This window comes from Rutilus rutilus (assembly GCF_951802725.1).
Source record: "Rutilus rutilus genome assembly, chromosome: 2".
NCBI lineage: Eukaryota > Metazoa > Chordata > Actinopteri > Cypriniformes > Leuciscidae > Rutilus > Rutilus rutilus.
In genome coordinates this window covers 2,320,208-2,342,383 of record NC_140210.1, presented here as the reverse complement: position 1 = coordinate 2,342,383, position 22,176 = coordinate 2,320,208, and the positions used below count along the sequence as shown (strand labels likewise).

The window sequence follows — 22,176 nt, the reverse complement described above, 5'->3', positions numbered from 1 at the left end:
TTATGCGTTATAAAGTCAGAATTGCGAGATATAAAGTCAGAATTCAGACTTTTTTTCTCGCAATTGCGACTTTATATCACGCAATTCTGACTTTATAACGCATAATTGCGAGTTTATATCTCACAATTCTGACATATTTTCTCAGAATTGTGAGATATAAACACAATTGTGAGATATGAAGATATAAAGTGAGAAAAAAGACACTTTTTTTTACCTCAGAATAGTTTATATCTCACAATTCTGACTTTTTAACATGCAATTGCGACTTTATATCATGCAATTCTGAATTTATATCTCCCAATTGCGTATTATAAAGTCAGAATTGCGAGATATAAACATGCAATTCTGAGAAAAAAAGTCAGAATTTCAAGTATGTTTCTCGCAATTGCGAGTTTATATCACGTAATTCTGAGATAAAAAGTCAGAATTGTGAGATTAAAAAGTCGCAATTACCTTTTTTATTTTTCAGTCTGTGGCGGAAACAAGCTTCCATAAGGTTGGGCTTAGAAGTTTGACAATCATATTTCTGAAATGTACGATTTTTTTTGTAGCGTAACTGTTGCTGAGTGGGTTATTTTCTAACGCTGGTGAACGTCTCATAGATTCTCCAGGCTGGTTCGTGACTCAGTGGAGATTGCTGTGGTCATGTGAAAGTGCAGAGGAGGACTGGTGCTGGACTGACAGGAACAGAGGTCGATCGGGAGGGGATTTCTCACAGTTTGCTGTTCAGTCTGTCTGACTGCGATCATGTTTGTGCCCTGAATCATCCTCCTCCAGCAGTGGGAATATCAGCAGGTGTTTTTCCCTCGGTTCGTTCCTGCATATCTCTACACTTCCCTCACTGACTCCCGCAAAACTCCATAAAATCACTGAGATGAATTGGAGGTCAAGTCAAGTCTCGTGAAGTCAAGTCTCATGCCTGGTTCGGATTACACGATTTTACCCCGATTTTGGCCCGATCCGTTTGGCGTAGTCTGTTGTGGGGATTTGTAAACGACAACGGGCGTCGGGACGCAAGATTCGATCGTTTCATCTCATATAGTGTGTCTCATAGTGGGCGACAACCGACGACACGACATCACGATAAAAAGTATAAATAAAAGCATGTTTATTTATTTTTCCGGTCCTCCACGACCGGTTCCATCAAGAGTGAGTGTGTGTGAGTGTGTGTGTGAGTGAGAGTGCTTGTGTGTGTGTGTGTGTGAGTGTGTGTGTGTGAGTGTGTGTGTGTGTGTGTGTGAGTGTGTAAGTGTGTGAGTGTGTGTGTGTGTGTGTGTGTGTGTGTGTGTGTGTGTGTGTGTGTGTGTGTGTGTGTGTGTGTGTGTGTGTGTGTGTGCGCAAGAGAGTAAGTGAGCGAGAGTGAGTGAGTGACTGAGTGAGTGTGCGTGTGTGTGCGTGCGTGAGTGAGTGAGCAAGAGTGAGTGCGTGTGTGTGTGTGAGTGAGTGAGTGAGTGAGCGAGAGTGAGTGCGTGTGTGTGTGCGTGTGTGAGTGAGTGAGCGAGAGTGAGTGCGTGTGTGTGTGTGAGTGAGTGAGTGAGTGAGCGAGAGTGAGTGCGTGCGTGTGTGTGTGCGTGTGTGAGTGAGTGAGCGAGAGTGCGTGTGTGTGTGTGTGTGTGTGTGTGAGTGAGTGAGAGTGCTTGTGTGTGTGTGTGTGTGTGTGTGTGTGTGTGTGTGTGTGTGTGAGTGTATGTGTGTGTGTGTGTGTGTGTGTGTGTGTGTGTGTGTGTGTGTGTGTGTGTGTGTGAGTGAGTGAGTGAGTGAGTGAGTGAGTGAGCGAGAGTGAGTGCGTGTGTGTGTGCGTGTGTGAGTGAGTGAGCGAGAGTGCGTGTGTGTGTGTGTGTGTGTGTGTGTGTGTGAGTGAGTGAGTGAGTGAGAGTGCTTGTGTGTGTGTGTGTGTGTGTGTGTGTGAGTGTGTGTGTGTGTGTGTGTGTGTGTGTGTGTGTGTGTGTGTGTGCGCAAGAGAGTAAGTGAGCGAGAGTGAGTGAGTGACTGAGTGAGTGTGCGTGTGTGCGTGCGTGAGTGAGTGAGCAAGAGTGAGTGCGTGTGTGTGTGTGAGTGAGTGAGTGAGTGAGTGAGTGAGTGAGTGAGTGAGTGAGTGAGCGAGAGTGCATGTGTGTGTGTGAGTGAGTGCGTGTGTGAGTGAGTGAGCATGTGTGTGTGAGTGCGTGTATGTGAATGCTTGTGTATGTGTGCGAGTGAATGTGTGTGTGTGTGTGTGTGTGTGAGACGGCACGCGATGACTGGTCGGAAAGCAATGTGTAGTCTGACATGTTTCATGTCCACGGCACAACGAGATTTTAGGAATCAAAATCGTGTAATCTGAACCAGTCAAGTCAAGTCACCTTCATTTATATAGCGCTTTTAACAATATAGATTGTTTGGTAACACTTTATTTTACAGTGTCCTTGTTACATATGTACATAGCATAGTAATAACAGTAAATGATGCATAATTACATGCAACTAACCCTCAACCAAACCCTAACCCTACCCTATCCCTACAGTAAGTACATGTAGTTGCTTAATATTACTCAGTACCTAAATATATAATTACACTGTAACAATGACACCTTAAAATAAAGTGTAACCGAGTGTTTCAAAGCAGCTTTACAGTGATAATAGGAGATTACAGTAACAGAGATTGTTTAGGCTTTAAACAGCAGCTCTAGAATAAAGTTATTGTCCAGATAAAGTTAGTTTTGATTGATTCACTTCCGTTGCAAAGATCATTAGTTATTAACTTAGGGGCCGCTAACACGACACCGCTCTAACAGAAAACCCTTAATGCGCTCCGGCCCGTTCATTCACACAACGACAGTGTTTGGTGCTCGAGAATGTAAGCCTTGAAACAGGTTCAGGTGCAAGCTTTAAAACAAGTGATCATCTCCGTGTAAACTTCAAAAACGCGAATCTGTGAAAACGAGCATTTCTTACGCAGCAAGTGTCCTGCTTCTGTCTCAGCTCGAGCTTCAGCACCGAGGCAAACCCCACTCACACCTTCCCCTCTCCTTTCCTCCTGTTGCTGATCTCCTGGCCCGACGTGACTCAGGGTTTAATAATTACGTTCATCATGACTAGAGTCTTTATCCACAGAATGAAATGTGCAAGGAAAGTCCCTGTTTTTATATCTTAACTTAAACCAGAGGCAGACGAAACATCTGTTCCCTTTTAAACAAATTCTGACTTGTTCATTGTGGAGGAATTATAAGGAACTGTTTAATAAATGATTTTCTGCACCGTAACATTATTTCCATGTAAATTTCCACACCCAGGTTGTCATTACTGCAATGTGTCTGTGATTCTTATCATGCTTCCTTCTAATGAATCATCCTGTCTAGACTCCCAATTATGTTTTTATTATTTAAATCAGCATAAATTAAGATTTTTAAATCACCTTTAAAGTAACTGCTGAAATTAGCAGTGTTAAACTCAAAGCCTAAATGATTAAATGTAAAAATGGCATAATTATAAGAGGCACCAACAAGCATTATTTATTCATTTGTTCATCCATCCATTCATTTATTGTGCAAAAGTGTCAAAACAATGTGGGTTATTATGTTATTGATCATCTAAACTTTATTTTCTCCTTCTGGTCATAAAGATACACGGATGGACATGCAGGAATGTCTCCGGTCAATGAAACGAGGAGTGTTTTTCTCAGGGATGAGGATGTGCAGTTCCATGATGCGATGGGAACACAGCAGGAGACGTGTGTGTGTGTGTGTGTGTGTGTGTGTAGGACAGCTGTGTATCCCAGACATCAAATAAAATAAATAAATAACAGATTCAGTAGACAGCCCTCCTACTCACCGTTCTCAGCTCTACACTCCTGTAAGAACACATTCAGTGTTTTCTGAACCCTTCATTTTACGTCCCATGATGCTCATAAAAATGCTGTTTCTCTTCTTTTCTCTGTTTGCCAAATGAAAAGTGTGAAAGCGGTTTGATTCACTGTCAACATCCACACGAGGAAATCCAGGACACGTGTCCCTTGATTTAAGAGCTTCAGGTACAAATGGCATTTCTACACTTCTAAATGTGCAGTTTTATATTCTAAATAACCTCTTAAAGTTTGGATAAACTCAAATCTGCAAAGGTAATTAATTGTTTAGATTTAAGATTTACAATATAACACATTATATATATATATATTACTAGTACAAGGGATGTACGTGTGTGCTCTGAAGTGACACCAATGTTTGCTAATGTAAACTATGGTCGGTTATTATAGTGAAATTATAGTGACTTTTTGCTCAATTTGAAAATCAGTAACAATTCTACAAAAACGACTAAAATAAGGACCTCATTATTTAATTTCATCATTTTCAGCACAAAATCAGCACCCCCGCCCCCAAAAACTAAAACATTTTAAAACTCTTCATTAAAAAAACAAATAAAGAAACTAAAGTGTTGAAAAAAGTTCTCAAAAGTTGAGTTAACTCAATTAAACTTTTCAGTAACACTTTAGTTTCGGGTCCAATTCTCACTATTAAGTAGTTGCGTATTGTCATGCATATTACTAAGATATTGTCTGTTTATTACTTGAATTAAGCATATATTAATGCCTTATTCTGTACGATCATATTCTATATCCTTTAATCCAACCCAATATCTAAACTAAACTATTGATAAGCAGTAATTAGGAGTTTATGGAGGCAAAAGTCATAGTTAATAAAATCTAAATCTAAAGCGTGACCCTTTTTTCTTAAGAACGTTTTTGTAAATCCGGCCCCTGATTAAGAACAAATTCCAGTTCTTGATGTCATGTGTGTCCCTGGATCACAAATCCCGTCTCGAGTCGCACGGGTATATCTGTGGCAATAGCCAACAATACATTGTATGGGTCAAAATTATCCATTTTTCTTTTATGCCAAAAATCATTAGGATATTAAGATCATGTTTCATGAAGATATTTTGTAAATTTCCTACCGTAAATATATAAAACATTTATTTGTGTGAGTGAATGCAGCACAATCGTGAACATAAATGCACAACTTTAAAGGAGATTTTCTCAATGTTTCGATTTTTTTGCCTCAGATTCCAGATTTTCAATAGTTGTATCTCAGCCAAATATTGTCCTGTCCTAACAAACCACACATCAATGGAAAGCTTATGTATTCAGCTTTCAGATGATGCATACATCTCAATTTAAAAAAATTGACCCATGTGACTGGTCACCAGTGATGGGAATAACGGCGTTATAAATAAACGGCGTTACTAACGGCGTTATTTTTTTCAGTAACGAGTAATCAAACTAATTACTGCTTCCTCCATAACAACGCCGTTACCGTTACTGTCAATAAAAATGCGGCGTTACTATAATTGAGCTCATTGAAGCGGTTTTCATCCGAGTAGGCTCTCTCTCAGCCATAGGAGCTGCAAGGTTTTTTCTCTGGTGTGTGAGTGTTATAGAGGCGCCGGACTGGACAAAAGCGAGGCGAATGCCGCGAGCGCGCTCGACAGTGCGCGAGAGAGACCGAGTGTGTCCGAGAACGCGCTCGACAGTGCGCGACAGAGACCGAATGTGTCCGAGCATAAATACTTTATTTATAAATAAATTACACATTTCAGCATTAGAATAATATCTGTAGCATATCGGTATCATATCATATACAATGTTTTAATTAGTTTATATAACATAAACTCCAAAATAACCTGCTGGGATTGGGAACGTTCAAACATATTTGTTTGACGGTTGTGAACACGTGCGTCAAACATGACTAGAATTTGGCTAAAATAAATAACCTCTGATGATGACGTTCTCTGTAGGTTATAAAAATAAACCCCCAAAATATGATATTATTATTTCTGTTGATACATTGTTCATTATTAATATTTAATTTAATAGTTGTCTCTCACATTGTCCCACAGCAACATTAAAATAGTGTAGATTAGTGTACAATGTTTTATAATAATAAGATGTTCTATTTAGTGTCCATTTCATTCATTTAACATTTCATATTGGGGGTCTCTTTCTTATAAGTAATTTTCTAAATTTCTTACATTTAAACTTTTTTTTTTTTTTTCAGTAACGCAATAGTTACTTTCCCTGGTAATTAGTTACTTTTGTAATTATGTAATTCAGTTACTAACGCAGTTACTTTTTGTGAGAAGTAACTAGTAACTATAACTAATTACTTTTTTTAAGTAACTTACCCAACACTGCTGGTCACATATGTTCTTCAGACCATAACATTGGGTTCTAGGTCTGGAATCATATAACTTAAAATGGAATCAATCGGTAAATTCATCCCAATTGCATTAAATAACAAAATATCAAAGCAAATCCTGCACAAATCAAAGCCTTTTTGGAACCTTCATTTTTTTCGGAATTCAAAACACTGAATTCTACAACACTGCCGTCCGTAAGCGTGTCTGGATGCGGGGGTGAAATCTGACTCCGGGTTTGGGAGGGATAGCATCTGGATAGCACCTAAAGCACTCCGCCCACCACTCCCAAACCTCCCGTCCAAACGGTTCGAGGACCGCCAGGACACAGGTGTGTGTGTGTGTGGCATGTGCTGGAGGCGTGATGCAGGTGTACATGTGCCAATTTGGGGCCGTCTAAGCTGGAGGTGGACGCAGGTGTGTGGCTACGAGATAATGGGTGCTTGAGGGGTTGCGGGGGGGCGTTTCTGTTCTTTAGACAAAATAAAACGTCCTAATCAGTTGCATGATAGGCAAGAGTCTTGCGTGATATCATGACCCTCTGGCACGTGTAATGCAATGCCTTTATTAAGGACAGGTGAGACGGTAATGAGTCCTGCAATTATGCTGACGCCCGTCATGCAAGACGCATAATGCAGTTTTGATTTGATCCAGGTAATGCAATCGTTTTGGGAAAGGAAAATATTTTACTCATAAATATTATGTTAATGAACGTTCAATGTAATTTGCTTGTGAGATGATGCAGTAAAAGTGAAATTTGGATATTATGAGAGTTTATTGTTGGTAAACACTCTTATATTGTGTCTCATGCAGAATCAGCAGATTAAAATGATATGAACGGCGACATGCAAAACACATAATGAAGTCTACGATTTGAAGCAGGTAATGCCATCATTCACAGGGAGTATGTTTGTGCAATTCTTTTACAATAACTTTTTGGCTCTCGGTCATCCAATATGACATTTCATTTTCACTTTAATCGAATGTCAGTTGCACTTAAAAATATATGAAAGTCATTGCAATAGACATCAAAATATGTGACAGACGTTACACTTTATTTTCTCAGAACTTTTGATTTGATATTTAATGCAATGTATTTTAAGTGTGGCTTGAATGCCTTCTTATCTCACTGTATATGCGGTATCTTTGTAAATCTTTCTGACTAGATACTGAAGTTATTTAGACCAAACTAGTCATAACAATAGTTTATTGTCAGTAAATGCACTGCATTACATTTTCTGTTTGTCTTGCAGAATCAACACTTTGAAATGATAATGTAAGGCACCATGTAACATGAGGAATGCATAATGAAATCTCCGATTTGAAGCAGCCGGTAATGCAGTCATTCACAGCCTGATGATGCATAGAAAAGCTTTTTGCAATTATTATAAAAAAAATATATAATAATTTATTATTACAATGCACTTCCAAATTACTTGTTGGCTCATGCCACTTAATTTTCATTGTAATTGAATGTCAGATGTACTTAAAAAGTTACACATTAGGCATTAGGTGACAAATCATCAAACCTGCAAAGAAACAACACTATTTTCGTAGAATATTTTGTTTTCAAAATGAATATTTTGTTTTAAATGCCCCACTGTATACAGTATGTGAACATTTTATGCATAATTCTGAGTGGATACTGAAAATGTAAGGTCAAACAAGTGGTCACAATGCGCGAGATTGTCAGTAAACACACTGCCTTTTATTTTCTGTTTGTCTTGCAGAACCAGCAGATGAAGCTGAAACGAAAGGCATCATGTAAATTTTGACGATCGGCAGCGCCTTTATGGCGTCTGAGACACAGGACTAATTGTGTCCTCTGGTGAAGATGGATTTGCATGCTTTAACTTATGCAGCGTGACTCGCCTTGCTCTCGTACACAAACTCTGACACACACACACACACACACACACGCTTTGGCTGTTAAACGCTGTGGTGTTCTTACCTACTCACTATCAACCCCCCTCTGTTGAGCTCGCACGCTCTTACAATTGAAACAGACCTCATCTATTTCCTCCTTTTCAAGAAAATGCCAACAGGTGGAGGTTTGATAGACCGGCCCAAACGCCAGATCACACAGAACAAAAAGTCCGAATGAAATCTGCTGGAGCATGTGACCTGAACGGCCCAATGACACTCGGATGCTTTTCTTTTTTTTTCTTCAGTTGTGGGGAACAGTTAAACTTGTCGTCTGTCTAAGGGAGAAGCTTTTTCTGTGGGCCGCCACAACCACAAACCAAGTCTGCGACCGGTCACGGCTCTCTAGGCACTAGAGATCTGCCAGATAAAGATAGAAGAGAGGGACTGAAGAGCGACGAGGGGGAGGGAGGAGAATACGTGTTGATGTCAGCGTGTGAAACAGACAATTCGCCCGGAAAAACCACAGCGACACGTTTGCTCTCCTGCTCTTTTGCACAAGGGTAAGCATCAGTCAACCACAGGCTGACCACCGATCGCAGTCGCCCGTGTCTGTGAACCATGCACAGAATCCCAGGACCGAACCGCCTATCTGGACCGGCTCAGGGTGACCACGGGTTCCCGGGTGTGGGTGTGTACTGCATGTCGGGGTTCGGGGATCAGGGGGTGGCGTTCGGGCGAAACCTCTTGCGTGTCGTCATGCGTGTATTTTTTGCTCGTTGCAGGGCAAAACCGGGAGCCACTCAAAATTCGGGAGCAGATCAAGTTGGAAGCGCTGGATTCTGACGACGAAGAGGAGGAGAAGCAGCCGCTCGCGATGGCCTCCAACAGCATCTTCGAAAGCTTCTCGTCTTACCAGTCGTGCTTCTCCAGGGGTGAGTGTCCGAGCCGGTGTTTCTGTGCAAGCTCTTATCTCCGTCGACGCCGATGTTTGCGCAAAAAAATGACGAAGCTGGTTTGCAGTGTCAGTGGAGTACTGAAATCTTGTGGCTGAATCTGAAAACCACAGGTCTGTGGGTTACTGAGTACTTCACTGGTTAACCTCATTTAAACCAGCCACTGCACGCTGGACTCCAACGGGTTTTCCAGCTGGAGAAGCAGGGCGCGATCGTCTGCAATATTAGTTTGAAAACTTTTCGGTTTTTGCATTGTTTTTTATGCAGGGTGAAACTAACTTACAGAATATTGCTTTAATGGTTTAAGAGGTTGTTTTTGTTTTTTTTATGACGAGCTTTGCACATGTTTGCTTATGCTTTAATAGTTGAAGAGGTCGTGTTGAACGCTGAACCCTCAATAGAGTAATGAAGTTGATGTCTGCAAAGACGTTCTTTGAAAGCTTCAGTGACGAGCCGACTTGCATTCGTGAAGTAAAAGCGTGCTGGTGTTGAGTTTGATGATGGAGATCCAGGAAAAGCATGTAACATAAGATAAACCAGTAAATACAACTAGACTGACTTCATTCAAATTATGCACTGGCACTTTTACTTCTTCCTTGGGAAATTCACCTTTAATGCACAAATAATACTTTTAGCTTTTTGTTTAAGTTCAGTCCTAACTGAAAGCTCTGCAGGAACATGGTTCTGTAAAATGAAAATAAAATAAAATTTTAATTATTCATTCCATGAGAAAGAGATCCAGGAAAAGCATGCCGCTGGAGTGTTACATGTACACGATTGCTGTTACATGATACATGATGTTGTTGTACATTGAAAGGAAGGCAGGAACGTGTTTCCATTAAAGAAAATTCAAATGAAAAATAATTAGCGTTAACAAATTTAGAGCTTCTTGATGCCATGAGAAAGAAGTCCACTCTTGGTCTAAATCTCAGTTCTGTTTTCTGTTAATATTATTGTATTTCATTGTTATGCAGTAGTGGTCCGACCTCCCATCTCTGGACTTTCCCTCTCGTCGGAGGCTGCGTAGAGTTTCTGAAGCGCTGCTTTTGATGCCTGTGGGTGTGTGAGTTCACAGCTGAGGCCCAAAGATGATGCTTTAGGTTCTCTCTCGTACTGAAATGACTGGGGGTTAAAGGTGAATGGAAATTACCCTGGTTTGGTTAAACTGACTCATTTAGGCGGTCTGATGTCCTCTCCTCTTCACAGATTCTGTATATTCTGCTCAGTTAATTGGCTCTTCTGACTCAAAATCACTTCTAACAGGTTTAGTGTTTTAAAACTTGCGTTGAAAATGCTTATTTTTTTAATTCTAGATCATTTCTAAAGATGATGTTAATGAGGTTATGAGGTCTGGTTGCTTGAGAGTCTCATTTCAGCTTGTTTGCTTGTTGGTTTGTCAGCTAATTAAAATTTGTTTATCAACTTCATTCTTACTGTTATTGAAAGTTGTGCATGAGCATGATCCTGTAATAACTTAATAATAACTTAATAATTTAATAATTACATAAAATAAAATAAAATAAAATAATTATTGTGAACAAATTTAGAGCTAGAGAGAAAGAAGTCAACTCTTGACACAAGTCTCAGTTCTGTTTATTATTATTTCTGAATGTTTTAGTGTTTTAAATGCGCAAATGTTTATTCTCGATCCTGCCGTGGGATCATTTCTAAAGGTGATGTTAATGAGGTTATGAGGTCTGGTTGCTTTTTTCTTTCTCAGTTGCTCATTTCAGTTTCCTGACTGTCTGTTTCTCATGCATCTTGATGTGTATGTGTGTGTGTGTGTGCGTGTGTGTGTGTGTGTGCGAGCGCTTTCAGTTAACACAGGAAGTTTATCAGTCGCACCCGATGCATGTTTCTTCTTGAGCACATGTGAACAGCCTCGATGTAACATCTCAAAGACGAGGCAAAGGCCACATGAATATAAATAAGCAACCTTTACTCTATTATTAAAGGGATGGTTCGGAGTAAAATCAACCTTTTCACCACGACCTCGAGCCAAACCCCCCACCCAGAAGCCTTTTTCCCCTTGGTTGAACATTATTAAAGTTAGAGCTTATTTAGAGATATCAGCCGGATGGTTTAGTGCAGGCGCTGATGGATCCTATGATGTATCTGGTAAATTACCGCACTAATAATGTCCAGAATGGCGCCAAACTTCTACAGTCGTACAAATAGGTTCTGTACTCATAAAACGAGGCATTGGAAAGCTCGCCTGACGGCTAATGCTACCGCTAACCCGGACGTCGACGTCACTTCAGTGGTTTGGGAAAAGCACGTAAAAGTCCTGGCAGAAAGCGATGCATAAGGATGTAGTGTACTGGAGGTGTCTTTATGTGCATGAGTTAACATGCACTTCATTTGCTGGCATTGCCGATGTTTTAAAATGTGATGCTGGTTATTTTAGCCCATATAAAAACATAAGTGTAATGCATTTCATTTTTTTTCTCATTTCATGTAGAACTTGATTGACAGGCAAGTTGCGACAGCTTGACAACACTATATTTAAACGCCGCTTTTTTATCCCTGAGAAGTTCTTCCCTGACTTTACTTATTTTGGACACATTCTTTTGTGTGTTTTTCCTTACAATAACATCAGCAGTCGACTTCACGTCCGAGTAAAGCAGTTGTGTCCAATAATCGCTGCGCCGATCACTATATAACAATCAAACATCTGCTTTTGCACAGTAATACACCCCCGTTTCCCTGATTATCTCAAGTGTACAGAGCTGTTCGAACATCATCACATTGTCAGCATACACTCTCAGAAAAAAAGGTACAAAAGCTGTCACTGGGACAGGACCCTTCAAAAGGGTTCTAATATGTACCATTTAGGTACTAATATGTACACGTTTGGTACCAATATGTACCTTTGAGGGACTTATATGCACTCTTTAGGTACAAAGGTGTACCTTTTGAAAAGGTACCGCCACAGTGACAGCTTCTGTACCTTTTTTTCTGAGAGTGTACATGTGTATGTTTTCCGATGTACATTTGCATGTACATTTAATTATATGTTGCATATTCAGTTTGCATGTGCTTTTATCAAGGAAAAGCTATATCCATATGCAAAGTTGAAGGACATGTCAACATATGTAGTAACATGTGCGGGCTGGGTTTGCGCGTTTGTGGCCTTTTTCATCTAGCAGTGCACACACACACACACACAGACGTGAGGATTTACCCGTATCTCTCTGTGGTATCGGTCTATCAGATGGTTTCTGTGTAACCCTCTCTATCGGTATCACTATCCATGTACACGCTTGCAATTCTCAAAGAAATTTCCTTCTTAAAGTTCCATACTGTAAAAATATAAGTTTGATTTGACATTCTGGCTTGACGTGCTTATTATTAGTGTGAGGAAAGCTGCTTTAAGGCCCGTTCACACCAAGGATGATATCTGTAACAATAAAGATAAAGATATAGATCTAAAATAGCAGATCCACACCACAACCATTATGGTAACGGCACAGAGAAACGATAATGTTGGTTGATTTTATTAAATATTGACAGCCAATCAGAATCCATCCTGCTTTAAAGAGCTCGAGCAAAGGACAAAACTGCAGAATAATATATCACTATAGTTATCGTTCTTGGTGTGAACCGCAAAACGTAGTTAACCACGTTGAAGCTATTGAACCAGTATGTTTTTAAATATTATATCATTTGTTTTTGCAATCAGACCAGTTTTTGATTAACTAAATATTTTGCTTCAAATTATTTATTTATTTAACTAGTTCATTGGAATGAAGTAATTCTTTACAGTAAATCTTTTGTCTTTTTTAATATATATATATTACCATTACTTAAAGTTAGTAGGATTATCACTACTTTTATTTAGTTTTATTTCATACTTTTTTTTTATCCAATATCTGCACACTGAAAATAAATAAATATGTGATTTACTTTAAAACAATATCCACTTTGAAATTGCTAGTAAATTTCACGAATAATTACAAAGAAACAGCAAGAAACACAGTGAATAAAATGTGCTATTTTGAAGTAAAACGACAAAAAAGAAACGATTTTCTTGTAAAACAAACTCTAATAATCTGTTTTATTCGCAACTTTTCAGTGCTTGGTCTAATTGACGTCAGCAGAAAGAAGAGTCATTCAGAGGCAGAGCTATTTATTGCTATTTATTGAGATTTTAAAGACATTTTGTGTCTTCCTTTGGTAAACAATGCATTTCTACTTTAATGAAATGATAGAATGATGTACCTTAACGTGGACTGGTGGAGTTTGTGTGGTTAGCTATAGCAGGACGTGGCACATTTGTGTGAAGTTTTCTGGGAATACTGTATGTTTATCTTCAAATGAAGCCACTTTCCTTCAGTTTCCTTCTCCCAGATACACTCCATCCCGTCTGGCACACCGGGCACCGTTTCTTTCCATATATCTCTCGAGTGTTTAACTGTAGCTGAAAGTTTTACAAGGCTGCTTTTGTCCTGGTGTGGGTCCGAGTGTCGACAGGGATGGATTTACGGTGGTTATCGGGGCTCGTCGCGGGCCTGTGGACCTGCAGACGGAGCGTTTCGGCCCAGTGACTTCACGCCTGGCCAACGCTGATTCTGTTTATCTACATCTACAGGCACCTGAGAAGGAAGCCACTTCGTCTGGTCAATGCAGATGCAGAAAGGGACTCGCATAGGGTCATAAATTCCTGTTCCTCGCTCCCGTTTGGGTGCTTTTCAAGAGTTTAGCGGAACTAGGTGTGGATGGGAACGATCGCCCAGTAATGGGAATGTGGTCACCGACAATAAATTAGATGCTTTAACACACATAACACCTCATATTTTACCTCAGGAATAACTAGGAAGTGAGAAGTGCATCGGCACGGCCCTTTCCCAGCACCTTCCCAAAGGCCTTTTTTGGAGATTCTGACTCTCTTATACCTGATACGTATTAAAGAGCACTGATCCGATATGAAACGCTGATGTCTCAATATCTCGCTGGTCATTGGCTTATATTGAGTTTCTGTTCTCGCTCTGCTGAAATGGATTTTCTGACCCTGCTCTCTTTACATGGAGCAGCTGCTGCTGGGAGAGTTTGGGCCTGGTAATATTGAGCCCAGTGTCTGGTAGACAGGCGGGCCGGTCGCCATTGAGCCCAGCGTCCGACAGAACCACGATGGGAATGTATTGAGTGGCGTCACTAATGCGCAGCTCCAGGGAAGGAGATAAAGATAGTTCAAACCGGTGGAGGGACCGAGCTGGTGGGAGAAGCAGGCTTGAAGATGCTGGTCATGAATCAGACAGGTGTAGGAGATCGCTAGACGAGAAACGAATCACTGATTTACTTCATTTTCGGAAATTCTGTCTATGGGAAAAATTGTGACTATAGTAAACAAAATATATATCTTTTTATTTATTTTTATTTTTATTAAATAAAACTATTTTAATAATTTTAATAAAATTGCTATTTTTGTTTACTACAGATATTTTCCTTAATATTAGGCCATGATAGTATGCAAATGAGATATTTCATAATTAATGATGTGCTAATTTGCATTTGCATCAGTGCTGTTGAAAAATTGTGAATATAGTCCAAATAATGTTTACATTTTTTTTTAAATAAAATATTTCCATTTTATTTGTCATTAAATATTTTTATTTATTTAATAAATATCGAATTATTTAACTGGTATTTTACTAAAGATATTTGCCTTAATATTAGGCCATGATAATATTACCCACAAGATATGAAATATGCAAATGAGATATTTCATAATTACTTATGTGCTAATTTTGCATTCGCATGTTGTTGAAAAATTGTGAATATAGTAAACAAAATATTTATTCGTTTGTATTTTTATATAAATATTTTTTTTTATATAATGTAATTTTGTTATGAAATATTTAATCATTAAACTATCTATCATTTATCTATCCATCCATCCACTGTTTTAAATTTATTTTACTAACATTATAGTAAAAACTTTGTGTTTTTTTTAATACCATGCATAATTTGGGAATGCACTATTTTCTTATTTTTACTCACAAATTATGAGGGAAATAAGCAGTAGATTCTATAAAGACAGTCAACAGTAACAGTTTGGTTCATGTATGTTTATTGGAAGAGAATCTGTCCGAAAATGACAAATTGAGCATTTTTTCTCAATAAAGAGGTCCCGTTATAGATGAAAATGAGCTATAAGTTGAGAACCGATTGGTCCGTGTCTCTGTACAGCGAGAGTAATGTTTCTTCAACTGCTGCACAAGATGAAAACACGGTGATGCTTGCCCTAATATCTTGCAATTTTTAACATTAATTAAAAAAAAAAAGTCCGACTGTAGCAGTTTGAAGGGTATTTCTCTAGGGAGGCTTGTTTTGGCGTGAACACACACCAGTTTCATTTCAATAATTATTTTGAGGGCAGACATTGATTCTCTGACCACATCGCATTAAATCAACCGCTGATTGGTCAGCCATCGATCAGCTCGAGCTTCGTATTGAATCGCAGGAAGATTTCATGATGAAAATCACTTTTGAAACGGATAATATGAGAGGGCCCGAAACGTTTCATAGCACACATGTGAAGGGAAACTTCTCTGCATGTTCAGAAACCACAGAGAGGTTTTGCTAGCGCTGATAAGAGTTCGGGAGCTCCGAGTTCTTCAGTTCTCCTTCATTATTGCCTTCCCCTCACCCACTGTTCCTGTCAGCCGACAGCTTCTCGCTGCAAGGGAGATGTGTTGTTGAAAATAGCTGTCGCTGTGAGCCGGAGCCTCTGTTTAACACCTAAAGGCCTGCGTGTCGTTTGAGAAAGCGGAATAAGCCTCAGTTGACAGGAAGAAGAAGCTTTTGCAAGGTGTTCGAGGAGCGAGTCCCTCTCTCTCTCCGGCTGTTTCGTGTGCACCGGATGTGTGCAAAACCCTCGTGCAACTCTGAACTGCACATATCTTCATCATGTGGGTTTAATATCCAGTGTTAGTGAAGCTACACGCTGCTCAAAACTGAAAGTAATTCAGCTACAGTCGAGCTACACTTGTACTTTACGCCACAAGCTAACCATAAAACTATCCTATTTATGTGTTTATATATTTCAACCTGTTAAAATCATTAAACTGAATATTTTCACCCAGATAGTTCAATTTATTTATTTGTTTATTTATTTATTTATTTATTTATTTCAATCTGTTAATATCATTAATCTGAATATTTTCACTGAGATAGTTCAATTTATTATTTATTTAATTATATATATATATATGTATGTATTTATTTATTTATTTATTTATTTATTAAACTAAATATTTTCACCCAGTTCAATTAAATTAACAGGTTATTTATTTATTTATTTATTCATTTTAACCTGTTATTTTCATTAAACTGAATGTTTTCACCCTGACAGTTCAATTTAATTAAAAGGTTCAGTATTAATTTTTTTATACTTTTTATTTTATTTTTATATTTTGAATTTGTTAATTTAACTAAACTAAATATTTTCACCCAATTCAATTAAATCAACAGGTTCAACATTTATTTATTTATTTATTTATTTATTTATTTATTTGTTTGTTTGTTTGTTTGTTTGTTTATATTGAACCTGTTACATATTTACACTCAGACAGTTCAATAAAATCAACAGGTTCAAAAATAAAATATATTTATTAATTTATTTTGTTTACTTGTTCATTTAATTGAATTGAAAAATTTCATTCAGACAGTTCAATTAAATTAACAAGTAAAAAAAAAAATGAAATAAAAGAAAATTATTATTATTTTATTATTTATGTATCTGTTGAATTATAATGACCTGTCTGATTTAAAACATGCATGTAAGATGAAGAACATTTTAGGAGAGCATGTTTGATTATTACTCCGCTCATTCTCACCTGAATGCAAATGTGTAAACAGCTAACTGTCACGCTAGTGGTTAAGTCACTAGCATCGCTACTTTTAGATAGTTACTCACAACACTTTTCACATCAAGCAACTGTTCATTTCAGTAGAAAGGTCCCAGGCTTTGTGTGTGGGCATGTTTTTATGTGTGGGTTCTTAAAGTTTCTTTGCTGAACGTTTGCATGCGTGTGTATCGATGACAGAGGTCTGTCTGTGGTAGCGCAGCGGTGAGTGTGGCGACCTGACTAGCCACAGTTCCTTACCCACATGCAAAGTAGCCTAACCAAAGACCTCATTCAGGCACACACAGTCATGTAGAAACATGCATGTAGGAGTAGAAAACAGAACCGCATTAGTCATGGACTCACTGACTCACTAACTCACTAACTATTGCTCAAATGAAACCGTTGTAGTGGAAACGCGCGTAACTTTTAAAAAAGTCAATATTCAAAACTGAGGACAAACTTTATAAAGTATTCAAACACAAATATTGTGTATTTTTAGTGAGTTTGATTGATTGATTGGTATTTGTGTGAAATTATATATATATATATATATATATATATATATATATATATATATATATATATATATATATATATATATATATACTGTATAATTTCACACAAATACCAATCAATATATATATAGCTTTGGGGATGTTTTTTACTGAGCTTGTGGCAATGCATTCTTGCATTCAATGCATGCCACACACAAAAAAAAAAAAGTAACTATGATTGATTTGATTAATGCATGTCTGTTTTTAAAACATTAATCAACATCTGATAAGCTTTCGTAAGTCTGATTGTAAGACTATTTGTTCTCAATACTAGTCATTACTCAAATAAGAAAGACCACAAAACTCATCTGAGTGGTTAAAGCTCATGCAAACAGTGACATTCACACTGATTCTGAAACGATGGAGAGCTCACATGCACACTTCTCTTTTTCTGTTGAATGATTGACAGGCCAGTCACTGGATGGGGGTGCACTTCCTGATGGTACATCCTTTGCAGCATCAGTTATTGGGCCAGTGTGTGTGTGTGTGTGTGTGTGTGTTTCAGTTAGACAGGCTGAGAGTTTCTAACGGTGGCCTTACAGCTGTAGTTTCCTTCCTCTGCAGTATCAGCTTCACAGGAAGCTGTTATTCAGTGTTTTTACAGTCGCAATATTAAGTCTAAATATTAAAAGATCTGCAGAACCAACCCGTACAACGTTCAAGGTACAATGATGGTGTCAGATGGCTGCACTTTTATATGTACCATGGTACTATCAGAGCCCGTCTACGGAGAACCTGGCCACTCCCTATTAAAGGGTTAGTTCACCCAAAAATGAAAACTCTGTCAGTAATTACTCACCCTCATGTTGTTCCAACCCCGTAAGACCTTCGTTCATCTTCGGAACACAAATTAAGATATTTTTGATTAAATCTGAGAGCTGGCTCACTTAGTATAGTGTCACACGTAGTGTTTTTGCGCAGCGCGTCTGTGTTGTGCGTCACACTCATCACACACATGACCAGCGTCGGCCAATAGTGAGCCTACGTGGTGACGTGCAACACAGACGCGCTGCGCAAAAACACTACGTGAACTAACTCGAGGCCCAGATAGAAGGAAATGAATAGTGGAATAAAGTCGTTATTTTTGTTGTTTTTTGCACACAAAAAAGTATTCTTGTCGCTTGATAAACTTAAGATTGAGCCACTGTAGTCACTTGGACTATATTAACGATCTCTTTAATAACTTTTCTGGGCCAGCAAGTTTCGGTCACCTAGAAGTCTATGGAGGAGTGAGCCAGCTCTCAGATTTCATCAAAAATATCTTAATTTGTGTTCCGAAGATGAACGAAGATCTTACGGGGTTGGAACAACATGAGGGTGAGTAATTACTGACAGAATTTTCATTGTCCTATTGTACCGAATTTTGGTTGTAGTTCCACCAGAGTTCCACTGGGGGGCGATCGCCCATGAGTGCAGACTGAATGGGAGTCTATGGGGCTAGACAGCTAGATTTGTCTCTTTCACCCGATTGCCGTTGAGAAATCTCAGATTTGATTGTAGGTTTTGCAAGTTCAACATGGGTTATAGGTCGAAAGTTGAGTGAACGAGTACTTATGTCCTTTCAATTTCTTACAGGTTGAGTTGTTGTTGCCCATAACACGCTAGCATTCTGCTAATGAACGCTGATTGGTCAGTGAAGGACTGATTACGACCAGAGATACCGCTTGATGGCATCGTGGCATCCGAAGCAGGACCAGAAACAAACAAAACAAAAACTCTTCTAGCACGTGTGTTTCCCTGTGTCAGCTGTGTGTGTTTACCTGTGTCGGCTGTGTGTGTTTACCTGTGTCAGCTGTGTGTGTTTACCTGTGTCAGCTGTGTTGTCGATGCCTCGAGAGAAAAGAAAGTGCAGAGCGCGAAAGCACCAAAGTGACTGAAGGATTGCCGTAAAGCAGTATCTCTGGTCGTACGATGTGTGTGACGTCATTGACATTTTAAAAGACGTTTTAAAGCAAATAAGTGACTCTAAAAAATCGAACACCCAGCAATGTGTAATGTCTTTGCATCTCCTTTCGAATACAATATTCAAATTACTAGACAAAAAATTATATCCTGAGAAAAGTGGATTTTGATGGGTATACTGCCATAGACCTCCATTCATTCTGCACTCGTCCTGTGAGCGCCCTCATATGGAATCAAAGTGGAACTGCAACCATTTCATTTTGTACATTTATCATGGTGCTGCTATGGTTTGTGGACGTTTACCATGATACTACTATGGTTTTTGGAGATGTACCATGGTACAACTTTGGTTTTTGGAAATTTACCATGGTGCTACTATGGTTTTGGACATTTACCATGGTACTACTATGGTTTTTGGACATTTACCATGATACTACTATGGTTTTTGGACATTTACCATGATACTACTATGGTTTTTGGAGATGTACCATGGTGCTACTATGGTTTTGGACATTTACCATGGTACTACTATGGTTTTGGACATTTACCATGGTACAACTTTGGTTTTTGGAAATTTACAATGGTACTACTATGGTTTTGGACATTTACCATGGTACAACTTTGGTTTTTGGAAATTTACAATGGTGCTACTATGGTTTTGGACATGGTACTACTATGGTTTTTGGACATTTACCATGGTACAACTTTGGTTTTTGGAAATTTACAATGGTGCTACTATGGTTTTGGACATTTACCATGGTACTACTATGGTTTTGGACATTTACCATGGTACTACTTTGGTTTTTGGAAATTTACAATGGTGCTACTATGGTTTTTGGGTATTTACCATGGTGCTACTATGGTTTCTGTACATTTACCATGGTACTACTATGTTTTTTGGAGATGCACCATTGTGTAACTTAGTTTTTTGGAAATGTACAATGGTGCGACTATGGTTTTTGGACATGTCACATTATACTACTATGGTTTTGTCCATGGTGCTACTATAATTTTGGACATTTAACATGGTACTACTATGGTTATTGGGGATGTACCATGGTACTAGAATGATTTTGGACATTTACCATGGTGCAACTTTGTTTTTTTGGAAATTTACAATGGGTTCTACTTTAGTTTATTTTGTGGTATTTACCATGGTACTAGAATGATTTTGGACATTTACCATGGTACTACTATGGTTATTGGAGATATACCATGGTGCTACTTTGGTTTTTAGACATTTACCATGGTGCTTCTATGTTTGTTTTTTTGGCATCAATTCTCAATTCTCAGCGTGTGCCTGACAGCTTATTCTTAAAGCGGTGGTATAATGCCCCTTTCACAAGATGTAAAATAAGTCTCTGATGTCCCCAGAGTGTGTGTGTGAAGTTTTAGCTCAAAATACCCCACAGATATTTTTATATCGCATGTTAAAGTCGTCACTTTTTGAGGGTGGGCAAAAACGCACCGTTTTTGTGTGTCCCTTTAAATGCAAATGAGCTGCTGCTCCCGGCACAGGGGGCGGAGCTTCAACAGCTTGTGTCCTTTTACCTCACACACACATGTACTGAAAATTTCAAAAACTTTTAGCCTTTTATGTTCAAACCAGATTCAGACAATGATGGAGAGACTCGAGAAGAAGTGACAACATGTAGAAGCAACAGGACATTTCTGAATGGTTAGTTGATGAATTTATGAAGCTGATGTGTAGAGTTATCTTCTAGTCATTGATTAGCATATTCTGTCTTAATAATCTATAAATCGTGTTCAGGGGGTGGGGTTTATGTAAATTTTAGGGTTGGTGATGTCACTAACGGGAGGAATGTGGTGTAGTCTCTACCAGCCGTTTGTTGTAGTCCTTAAAAAGCAAATATCTCCCTTTGCTCTGAACTTTGAGCGTCGTAACTTTGCAGATGTTGTTTATGCTCAAACAGCAACATTACACACTCACTAAAGTTAGAAAAGTGAAATCACAATCAACCACCCCTTTAATAATTGCTCAGGGATGACCTCGACAAGCTCGCACATCTCAATCCACAGTTTCGCTTATCAACCCACGAACAGATATACGTGAATATTTAATTTGCTTAATATTCTGTTAATTAGATACATTTGCTTCATAGATATCTCTCTACAAACACTGTACACACACTGTGTGGAATCTGAGGATTTTAGTAAGTATGAGTACGAGTACATTAGCACAGAATCAGGCCCGAAACCAACACTGGTATCTGCTCATTCACAATATATATATGTGTGTGTGTGTGTGTGTGTGTGTGTGTGTGTGTGTGTGTGTGTTGTAATGTATACGAAGATGAAGAATAGAAGATTATGTCTGGATTCAGAGTTAATTTACATATTGTACGCAGACCTTATTTACATACAGTATATACTCGTGTTTCATCCTCATCTCCCTTTTTGGCCTGTACAGTAGATTCCTCGACACTATTTGACTGTTATCATCTCCATCTTTGACCTCTGTCATACTGATTTACATATTCTCTCTCATCTACATCTGACGTCTGTCTTTCTCTTGCACCAATGAAATCAGTTCGTCAGACAAATGACTTCCTGTAATCATACATGCACAAATAGCTCCTAATATCTTATGCATGTCCTTTTAAAGCACGTGTGTGTGTGTGTGTGTGTGTGTGTGTGTGTGTGTGTGTGTGTGTGTGTGTGTGTGCATGTCTGTGTGTGGTGCTGCAAGAATGCGATCCACACACTTTACGATCCACGTCTGCTGAGGTAATTATGCCGTGTGACTCAGCGCTCTTGGCTAGCTTCCTGGGCACAGCTAGCATCACCTGTTTCAGCACAGTCGTCCAGGCGCCCGTGTGTGTGTGTGTGTCTGTGTGTGTGTGTGAGCTATGCTTAGTCAGAG

General features: G+C 38.7%; 1 protein-coding gene across 3 annotated transcripts in view; it reads left to right on the top strand.

Moving 5' to 3' along the window:
* Positions 1 to 8,198: 8,198 nt before the first annotated feature.
* The window catches only part of runx1 (RUNX family transcription factor 1), a 61,358-nt gene continuing 47,380 nt past the window's right edge, over positions 8,199 to 22,176 (top strand). For 2 of the 3 annotated variants that reach the window (XM_084399600.1, XM_084399598.1), the window contains exons 1-2: positions 8,199 to 8,721; positions 8,816 to 8,965. In XM_084399600.1, coding sequence (XP_084255726.1) covers positions 8,652 to 8,721; positions 8,816 to 8,965 — 220 coding nt within the window. In that variant the 5' untranslated portion in view covers positions 8,199 to 8,651. The remainder of the gene's footprint in view (positions 8,722 to 8,815; positions 8,966 to 22,176) is intronic. The other variant, XM_084399599.1, reaches the window with a different exon arrangement.